Below are 12,500 nucleotides of genomic sequence, written 5' to 3'. Positions count from 1 at the left end.
AGAAGGAGAATTATCACCTAACGTTCATCCAATTTAAATTCACTATCGAACCAAGAGGGAATGAATCAACCTGTAATTAAATATTTCTCTTCGCTCGTATTTTTCCCTAATTGCATGAAGAAAGTATGAGCAATCTTGCACTGAAAAAAGCTCTTATGTAACATTAACTGATGTCAATACATACATTTACCCACGCACTAACCTTCAGCTTTCACACGCAAACTATATATAGACACCCCGACACACATGCACGCAGACACACACACGCACACACACACACACGCACACACACACACACACACACACACGCACACACATACACATATACACACACACACACACACACGCACGCAGACGCAAACACACACGCAGACACAGACACACACATGCACACGGAGACACAGACACGCACATGCACACGCAGACACAGACACACACATGCACACGCAGACACAGACACACATGTACACGCAGACACAGACACACATACTCACACACAAACTCTCAGACAAACACACACACACACACAATCAAATACACATGTACACACTCACAATCAAGCACACGCATTGACACACACACACATAATCACACATGCACACAAGTACACACACACACACACACACCCACGTTCATTAACTCACTCACGCACTCCCCAATTAACTCATTAACCCTTACTCTCACTCTCACTCTCACTCTCGATCCAACTCACACTCACAAACGGATATAAACATAAATATAACTGTCCCCCTCCCTCCCCCCTCTCCCCTCCCCCCCTCACACACACTAAGGGAAAAACACCTGTAGACACCACATATGCATTCAATCATAAAGAAACACCTGTATATGACTCAGAGATTATTGAACCCTTGAGGCTACAAGATCACGGATACAGTTCTCAGAATACGAGAAAAGGGTCTATTTAGGTTAGTCATTTTGTTTTTGCGGTACATAGTCGAGCTAGTAGGACTGCAGTGGGTGTGATTCATAGTAACGACTATATATGATCTATCAGAAAGTATATCTCGTGTCATATCATTGGAAAAAATGAAGAATATGGTCTTATATATTTATATAAGGCGACAAACACATGCTAATATTACGTGTTACTTATCCTTAGGAAAATGAGTGACAGTATATTCTTATAAATTCATATATGACGACGAACACAAACTAATATTTCGTGTTACTTATCCTTATAACATATGAATGACAGTATATTCTTATAAATTCATATATGACGACGAACACAAACTAATATTACGTGTTACTTATCTTTAGGAAAAAAAATGAATAACAATATTTTCTTATAAAATCATATAGGACTGAGCGAATAACTGCGATTTACAACATAAAAAGACATACTAATATCTCACGTTACTCACCATTAGAAGAAAAAAAATAAATAAAAAGTAGATTTATAATATACAGAAGGACATTGCCACAACACCCAGAAGGCAGAACTAAGTGTCACACACAACGGTCGTAAAAATGACAATGGAAATGCTTCGACTTTACGAATATTATGCACGCAACTCACTTACTTTTTCAGGGTAAACTTTAATTTCCTACGAATGAGAATAACGACGATTTTAGTGATGATGATGGTGGTGAATAAACTAAGTTGAAGCGGGAAAAAACACAATAATTATTGTGATGATTGTGGCGGTGCTTATAATAACAAAGGAAAGTTATTATGATGGTGAGAATGGCAAAGGTGATAAGTGTTGTAGAGTAATATAAAAATAATAATAAAAATGACAATGCTGATGATGACAAGGATAACACAAATAAACAGGAATAATATTCATAATAGCAAAAACAAACCGTAATTTAATAAGAAAATATTAAATTAACAACCATAACTATACAATTGAAGCTAACAATATCATCCTCTAAAAACCAAATTAGCACTGACGGCAATGCCAATAATCATAAAGAATCCCAATAGAAGTAAGAACAGCATGGGAGTAACAATAAGAAGAGAAATTAATGTTATCTAGTTTATTCCTATTTCCATTCTTATCGCTATTTTATTTTTGGAGTAATATTCATTAACATAACTATTGCCACGGCTGCCATGCTCTTAATGAATGGTAATTATAATAGTTCCTGTTATAATACTTGAAATAACTATTACATTATTATTGCCATTCTGTACCATTATTAAACACCAATAATGACAATGCCACCCTTTTCAATGATTTCATGACTGTAAGCATAATTATCATCATTACATTTATTATCATTATCATTATCCTTATTCTTATTATCACATTTCTTACTTCTAGTAGTACTATTACAATTATTATGTAGACAAACAATACTAATCACTAAAAGTAATAATATCACAATTCGGATAATAATAATAATAATAATAATAATAATAATAATAATAATAATAATAATAATAGCAATGATAATTGTCATCATCATAATCATAATAATGATGATGGTAATAGTAATAATAACAATGGTAGTGATATTGTTATTACTATTATTATTATCATTATCATAATTATCTTTATCATTATTATTATTATAATGATGATGATTATGATGATCATTGATGATAATAAAAAATGATATAATTATCTTCACTATAACCAATGTTATTTGCATACTCAGTAAGAGCAACAATAACATAATAATTATGATGAAACCAGTAATAATAATACAAACAATAGTGGTTGTAGTAGCAGTAATATTATTAACGATAACGATGCCAATAATTGTAGTTGTATTGATAATAACAACAGCAAATAGTTATTGTACTAATGATAATTATGTTTTTTTTTTTATAATTACCACTGAGAATAAGATATAACAACAATACAGAATATAACAATAACAATGGCAGTAACAATGACGAGTTTACTATAGAATTGATTTGCGAATAGAACCGAATATGTAAATATAAACAAAACAGGTAATAATGAATAATGGATCGTTACCACAACCGCTACACTTCATAATAAAAATTATCACAGTAACAATGGCAACAGTGTTTCACTGTTTTTGATAAAGGAAACTGTTATTAATAATTATGTTCTATTGCTTTCAACAAAGAAAACTGGAAAATTGTTTCATTGCTTCTAATAAAGAAAATAATTATAGATAATTAACAATGGTACGATAGAAATCTTATAAATAATCAATGAATAAATAAATGCCTTAGATAATATAAATATAATGAAACTGATATATACTTACCAAATAATAAATAACAATAGATAGATGAACAATATCACCAATATCTATTAAACACAAAAGTTATAAATGAAATGATATGAATAAATCCAAATGAAATATTTATTAACAATAGACAGAAGTAATGAATATATAAAATCATCAATAGTCAATAATAATATGACTTAAATGACGATAAATATAATAAAAAAATAATAATAGTCATATCGACATTAATGATAATGACAATAATATACTTTATTAATCATGATAATAAGGATAATGATAATGATGATAATAATAGTAATAATAAAAACAATAATGACAAAAACAATAAGGAAAAGAATAACAAATATTATATTATCACTACTCCAGCAAATAATTATAATAACAACAATAATCATAATATTAATAATGAAAAAAATATGATAATTTGAATGATATGAACCATAATAATAATACAAATAATGATGCAAAGATGATGAATATAAAGATAATAATAAAATTAATCCCGCCAATAAGAAATATAATATCAATAACAACAACGATGATAATAATCACTGCTGTTCATTATAACGATAGTATTTATAAGAAAATACTACTACTACTACCACTATTACTACTGCTACTACAACTGATACCATTACTACTACTACTACTACCACTCAACTACTGTTATTACTACTACTACTATTATCGCTGCTACTACTACTGATGCTAATATTACTACTACTACTGCTCTGCTACTATTAATACTAATACTGCTATTATTACTGCTACTACGACTGCTTATGCCATTGTTATAATTATTGTTTATCTAGCTACAACTTTTTTATTACTGTCACCATCAAAATAATGTAAATATAATAGTAATAACGTTATAATGATAACAGTAATTATCATCAGTGTTGGTATTATCAATATCATTTGTTTTGTTGTCATGCTTATCTTCACAACAAAATGACAATAATAGTAATAATAACAATAACAACAATGATAAAATAATAAAAGTAATAGTAGCAGCTGCGGTAGCAGTAGTAGACGTATGATTAGTAGTAGTAGTAGTAGTAGTAGTTATAATAATAATAATAACAATAATAATAACAATAATAGTAATAATAACAGTATGATAATGATGAAGATGATAATAATTGATATATAATTATAGTATCAGTATAATTTGCAATGATATCAGTGAAGCAATAACAATGATGCTAGATTATAACAATAATGGTGCAATGACTCTGTTACTTATACCTCTGTTACAACAACATCAACAACTACGATTATTACAAAAAGAATTATAATAATAAAAATAAATGAATAAATAAATAACAACAATATCCATAACCACTATAATGCTAGCAATAATGATAATTTTTATGTTGGTAATAATGAATAATGGTAATGAAAATAATAATAAAAACAATGATGATAATTATCATTCTTATTATTAATATTATCATCATTACTTTTATTATTTTTCATCATTATCATTGTTTTGATTAATATTTTGATTAGCATTACACCTTGTATTATCCCTTTCATTATCATTATCATTATTATTATCATTACCACTATTGCTATTATTATAATTACCTCCATATCATTATTGTTATTATTATCATTATCATTCTTATTTTCATTAGAATTATCATTATAATTTTCATTATTACCGTTATTACTATTATCATCATCATCATCATCATTATATTATCATTATTGTTGCAATTACCATTATCATTCTCATCTTCATTACAATTATCCTTTTTATTATCATTATTATAACTAGCATTATTGTTATCATAATCATCATTTAATATTCCCATTAGTACTACTATAATCACTGTCATTATTATCATTGTCATAATTCTTATTGGTGCAAGTATTAATAGTATTATCCTTACCATCATTGCCATAATCCTTATTGCTATTATTATTATTATCTTTATCATTATTATCATTGCTGTTGTTATTGTCAATATGGATATTATCATCATTATTTTTATTATTGTCATTATCATTATTGTTGTTATCATTATCATTAGTAATATTTCAATTGTCATCATCATCATCATTATCATTCCTTTTATTAACATAATTCTTACCATTACCATTCCATTATCATCATCATTATTAGTATCATATTCTTTGATATAATCATTATTATCATCATTATTATTATTATTATCATTATCGTTATCATCATTATTATTATCATCAATATTATCATTATTATCATCAATATTATCATTATTGTTATTGTTATCATCATCATCATTTTTATTATCATTATTTCCAATATTATTGCTATTATCATTTTCAATTTTATCATCAGCAGCAGCATTATCATTATAATCATTAATATCACTGTTATTAGTATTACTATTATTTTCATTACTATTATTATTATTATCGTAGTTATTATCATTATTATCACTTTCATTACCATTATCATTATAATATCTATCATTATCATTATCATTATTTATCATCATTATTACTATTATCTTTATAATCACTATTTTTATTCTTATTATCATTGTCGTTGTTATTATTATCATTATCATTATAGTAATAATAGTGATAATGATGCTGATAATGATAATAACAACAGCAACAACAACAATAATAATAATAAGAATAAGAATAACAATAATAATCATAATAATGATAATAACAACAACAATAATGATAATTGAAAAATATGATAATGATGATAATACCAATAACGATGATGATAATGATAATAATGATAATAGTAATAATAACAATAGTAATTATAATAATTATAATAATAATTATAATAGTTATAACAAAGTATAATAATAACAATAATATTACTAGTACTACTAATAATAATCATAATGATATGATAATGATATTAATAGTTCAACTACTACTGCTAATAATAATATAATATTAACAACAACAGAAACTACAGCAATAATAATGATGACAACAATAACGACAACAACAACAACAATGATAATAAATGATGATGATGATGATGATGATGATGATGATGATGATGATAATAATAATAATAGCAATAATAATAATAACAATAATAATAGCAATAATAATAATAATAATAATAATAATAATAATAATAATAATAATAATAATAATAATAATAATAATAATAATAATAATAATAATGATAATAACAATAATAATAATAATAATAATAATAACAACAACAATAATGATAACAGAATAATAAGAGTAACAACGAATATTAATGATGATAATGATAATGATAAAAGTCATAGTAATAATAGCAATGATAACAATGGCAATAATAATAATGATGATAGTGATGATAATCATAATAAAAGCAACAATCATAATAGTTATAGTAATAATATTAATAACTAATCTAAGATTATAATAATTGTAATAGTACCAGCATTATTACTATTATCCTAACTAGAACAAAACAGCAATAATAATAATAATGAAAATAATAGTAACAGTAATAATAACGAATAATGATATTAATAGTAATAATGATTATAACAATAAACATAATTACAATAACAATGATAATGTTAACAACAAGAAAAATATCAATAATAATTTCATTAGTAAATACGATAATAATTATCATTATCACCATTATAATAATAATAATAATAATAATAATAATAATAATAATAATAATAATAATAATAATAATAATAATAATAATGGTGATCCTTGTAATGTTGATAATAATAGTAACATAATAAAGATGCAACTATTAGTACTACGTCTACTAATTAAGTAATAATCATAATACAAGGGTAATGATAATAATAATAACAGTACTACTCTTATTATTACTACTACTACTAGTTATGATACTAATAATGATAATAATTAATAATAATAATGATATTAACAATAACAATAATGATAATAATAATAACAATAGCAATAATAATAATTATAATAATAATAATAATAATAATAATCATGACAATACTAATAATGATGGTAATGATGATAGGGATAGAAAAATGATAATGACAATACTAATGACAATGATGATAATAACAGCAGTAACAACAATATCATTAATAATAATAATGATAATAACAATGATACTGATCCTACTACTACTACTAATAACAATAATAATAGTAATAATGATAATAATAATAATATTAATGACAGCAATAATAACAATAACAATAATGATGATAACAACAACAATAATAATAATAATGATAATAGCAATAACAATGATAATAATGATAATAATAATGATAATGACAATGATTATTACAACAACAATAATTATAACAATAATGATAATAACAACAACAACAACAAAACAACAACAACAACAACAACAATAATAATAATAATAATAACAATAACAATAATAATGATAATAAAAAATAATAAAAACAGCAATAATATAATAATAATATTTATATCAATAACAATAATCATAACAATCTATAATAATAAATAATAATGATAATGATAATAATAACATGAATGATAATCAAACAATGATAAAAACAATGCTGATACAACTGCTGCTACACCTACTAGTAAGAAAATTAACAGTAATAATGATAATGATAGTGATAATATAAAAAATAGTACTTAAAACAATTACTATCATTACTGTCATTCATTATAGAAAAATAACAATAATAATACAATACAAAATATAATAGACAAAAACAATACAGATATTATATTTCCAAAACAGCATAAGTCTATTCAAATTCCATGACCGTTAAAAAGTGAGCCCCAGTTAACCTACTTTTTAACGGGTTAAAATGCAATGGTCCTGTGTAGGCCATTGATTTGAAATTACGTTGCGAAATTTCATGTCATTTTATAATTTTCTTTCTTGTGTGGATGGCTAGAATTCTCAGCAGGGGTTCTGAGTGTAAAATGGACCAGATAAGTGAATTCCTTGATATGATAATTCCTTGATATGATTTATCGATTTATTATAGGATGGCATCTGCTGATAACTGATTCTTCTATATTTTCTTTATTTAATATAATTTCTTTGGAGCTTTATAGGGCATATATCTTCTTTGACACGAAATTTTTAACACTTCACCAAAAAAGCTTAAACACTTCAAATCACTTCAACCATAGCTTTATAATCTATCACTAATATCTCGTTCACCAATACTTATCATAATCTCACCACTTGTTGAAAAAAAAACTTTAATGCACTTACAATATCCTTAATTCACCGATAATAACAAATTTACACACACACTCCCTGACGAAGTGATCCTTACGCACGCACGTATAAGCCCAAACACTGAGATTTCACCCGTCATGCCACACACAACACCAGGGGAAAAATACACTTCAGCGCTTTTTTCTTATAATATGCAAAGGCACAAGTCATTAGTCAGTTTCTATCACGTGTAATAACCACTGGCAACACTCCGAGACGCGTTTCCTTGACGTAATGAATGAGCAAATATGCCTGTGTTTAAGTGCAGCCATTTTGGAAGGTGGATAGAGGCGGAAGGAGGAACGGAAGGAGGGAATGAGAAGGGGAGAGTGAAGAGGAGGCAGGAGAAGTGAAAGAGAAGTTGGAGGACAAGAGAAGGAGACAAAGGAAGAGGAGGAGGAGGAGAAGAAAGAGAAGAATGGAGAAGAATAAGAAAAAGAAGAAAGCAGAAAAGGAGAAGGAGGATGAGGAAGAGGAGGAGGAGGAGGAAGAGGAGGAAGAGGTGAAGGAAGATGAGGAAGAGGAAGAGGAGGGAAAGTAGATGGAAGTGGAACAGAAGAAGAAGACGACGAAGGAGGAGGAGCAGAAGAAGAACAAAAGGAGGAGATGAAGAAGGAGTAGGAAGAGAAGGAGGAGAAGAATAAGAAGAAAAGGATGGAAGAAGATGAAAGACTAAGAAGAAAAAGATGAAGGAGAAGAACAAGAACAAAAAGGAGGAGGAGAAGACGAAGGAGGAGGAGGAGAATAAGAAGAAGGAGCAGGAGGAAGATACACACGAATAAGAAGAACAAGAGCAAAAGGAAAAGAAAGAAGTGCTGAAGGACGAGAAAAAAAATAAGAAAGAGAGAAAAATTAAAGAACAAGACGTACAAAGAGAGAATGAAGGAAAACAAGAAAGAATAGAATAAAGAAGAAAAAGACAAAGAGAAGAAAATAAACTCACAGAAAACAACATAATATTAGAAATAAACATACGACATGAAAGAACAAGAGTTACAAAAAGAGAGAATGAAGGAAAAAATGAAAGAAGAAAAAGACAAAGAGAAGATGATAAACATAGAAAACAATAGAAGTAAACATACGGTATTCCTAACGTATGTTTATAGTTACATCACAGACATTTTTCCTTACTTTGTGCATCGATATATATAACAAAAAAAAGTGCTTGTCGATATCTCCAAAAATTATCGATAACGATTTTGAGAAAAAAAAAATATTACCACGAGCGTACAAAGAAAAAAATGTCATTATTCTACGGACTTTTTATATCAGTCTTCGATATTAGTCTGGTCCGTACGCCGGCTTGGTAGATGAGTAGATAAATTACTGTGTTTGTTCTTTTCTTTTAAATGATATATTATAGATCGTAATAATGTTATGATCTAGATTTACACTGTAATACTATTATATAATGCTCTGACCATTACCACAGCTTGCCCACGCCTGTGCAGTTAGCCAGGGTGGTAAATAAAGGACTAAATAAAAAAATAAAGTTTAAAGCAATATTACATGAAAATTAAATACGTTTCTGAATACATCATGTACGTTATCAAGACGATTTGAAAATGAATCTCAGAAATAGAAAATATAACGTTATAAAACATGGCCTACCGAACGAGTAAAGTTTCCTAATGTATGTAACAAAATGTCAAATATAAGAGATGTATGACGTAACAGATTCCTTATATGTCAGCTTCGATAGGTCAGCCATGTACGATCTCCAGAAATACACGGGATTCCAATAGTTATATTCTTGGACGTCAGAGAATCTTATAAATTTATTTTTTTCCCAGTTCTGAACCCCTGATTTTATGATTTTTTTTAAAAGCGGGTTTATGGTCTAAGGTGTCAATACATACATACATATATATATATATATATATATATATATATATATATATATATATATATATATATATATATATATATATATATATATTCAATCTCTAGCGTCTGCAATAAAATTATCTAAAGTAGTGATACATAATAATCAAAATCTCTATCATCTGATTAAAGATCATACAATAAAAAAATGTACACATCTAATGGAGAGTATAGGTACACACAATAGAAATAGCTTATATGAAAATAATTTTAAAAAATGAAAATAGTGATGAATGTGATAACTAAAAAACAAAAACAAAACAAAAAAGTATGTAAATTGTGAAAAATATCTATTCACAATCTATTAACCTATGATAATATAAAATTCTAGATATAATACGAAATTCTAGACGTAGTCAAAGTACGTTACCATATATTCTTTCAATAAAGTCTTTCTGAAATTATTTAACACAATCAAAGCACATTTTAGTCAATTATTTTCATAACATCCACTTACATACACCGTGATGACGAAGATACTTTCATCCCGAAAGCTATTTTTCCACTTCTATTTAAATCTCCATAACTTAATCACACACATAAATTCACATTTAAACTTTGCATTTTCAAAAAAAAAAAAGTCTAAAAGCACCACTCGAGTAATCACAAAAACACAAACTTTCCAAGTGTATTTCAAACTTCCAACTTCCTTCTTATACTCAATTTAGACTCCACTCACTCATCCATTTCCTTCAGATTCATTAATCCTTCCCATAAAATCATTTCGAACCCACCACGGGGGGGGGGGAGGGGGAGGGGGGTTAAGGAGATCCCAAACCCCTTCCAAAATAAACAACACGAACTTTAAAAACTCGAACTAACTTTGGCAACCTGGCGTTTCTGACTCTCCACTTTTCGAGGCACTGAGGTTCGTGGATCTCAATAGACCGGGATCCGAATTCCCTTTGGCAGACGTAGCACTGGACGAACCCCGGCGGCCGCGTGGTGGTGGATGACGTCATCTTGGGGGCGGAGCCAACGGGCTGCTCGTCTGGAACAACAAGGTTAGTTAGTACATGGCTGGGGCTCATCATGGCTAGGGAGATTAGGCTGTACTTAAGAATTTGTAGAATTATGGTGTTTTTTTTAAAGCTAATCTTATTCTTGGTTGTACTTAAGAGCATGCAGTAGGATTGTGATGATTTTTAAAAGCTAATCTTATCCTTGGTTGTACTTAAGAACATGTTGGAGATTTATGATTTTTTAAAGCTAATCTTCTGTAAAAAGTTGTATCATAGTTATATTATGTAAGCTTCGGATACACAAATCTTCTGTAAAAGTTAGACGATTATGTAAGATTCGGGTATGGTTCCAATGCTCGATGCCGAATTCTGAAAGGTTTTCTGAGAAATCTTCATCTGAATGTGAATGTTCCAAAACTTTATACCTGCATAAAGTTTGGATAGAGAAAGAAAAACATAAAATAGACAAGCATATCATGAGACTACGAACGATCACGTGATCTTCCGCGCGTGTTTCAGGTGTGGGAGTAACGCTCTCTCTCTCTCTCTCTTCTTCCCCCTCTCTCTCTCTCTCTCTCTTTCTCTCTCTCCTCTCTCTTTCTCTCTCTCTCTCTCTATCTATCTATCTCCCTCCCTCCCTCCCTCTCTCTCTCTCTCTCTCTCTCTCTCTCTCTCTCTCTCTCTCTCTCTCTCTCTCTCTCTCTCTCTCTCTCTCTCTCTCTCTCTCTCTCTCTCTCTCTCTCTCTTTGAACCGAAACAATCATTGAATCCAATCTCTTCTCACTCTCACTCTCACTTTCGCTTTCCTATTAATTTTGACAGTCTATGCCAATCTCTTTTATTCTGTATTAAAAATTAACTGCAATTTTCAAATTTCCTTATTTTCACAGGATATATATATATGTACAAATACACATATCAGTATAGCGTAGCACTTGTTTATTTAACCATTAGCTATTTGACAGCATATCGTGGGTGCTGCAGGAGGGGAAGCGAAGAGGAGGGGGGGGGGTTGTTCACTGGTTCACAGAAAAGTTACCTGTTCCCCTGCACACACCCCCCCTCGCCCCCCCCCCCAAAGCTTCCACCCCCCCCCCTCGGTCGATAAAAGACGTGAATATTTTAAGCGAGAAATATGCTCTGGTGTAGACAGCAAGGTAACATTACAAAGAGCGTGAGTCACAGAGACACAGAGAAAAGGGGTGGGAACAGCGAGACAAGTCGGTGAATATTTGCCTTTAAAAGTAAATAGACGAGTTTGG

At 28.9% G+C, this 12,500-nt stretch overlaps 1 protein-coding gene across 7 annotated transcripts in view; it reads right to left on the bottom strand.

The window, feature by feature from the left end:
* Positions 1-12,500, bottom strand: part of LOC113821136 (zinc finger protein 474) — a 98,103-nt gene that overhangs the window by 40,331 nt on the left and 45,272 nt on the right. For all 7 annotated transcript variants that reach the window (XM_070134750.1, XM_070134749.1, XM_070134751.1 and 4 more), the window contains one exon: positions 11,099-11,267. In XM_070134750.1, coding sequence (XP_069990851.1) covers positions 11,099-11,238 — 140 coding nt within the window. In that variant the 5' untranslated portion in view covers positions 11,239-11,267. The remainder of the gene's footprint in view (positions 1-11,098; positions 11,268-12,500) is intronic.

Source organism: Penaeus vannamei, chromosome 20 (assembly GCF_042767895.1).
Source record: "Penaeus vannamei isolate JL-2024 chromosome 20, ASM4276789v1, whole genome shotgun sequence".
Classification (NCBI taxonomy): domain Eukaryota; kingdom Metazoa; phylum Arthropoda; class Malacostraca; order Decapoda; family Penaeidae; genus Penaeus; species Penaeus vannamei.
Note: the sequence above shows the minus strand (reverse complement) of the source record. Positions and strands in the feature narration are given on the sequence as shown.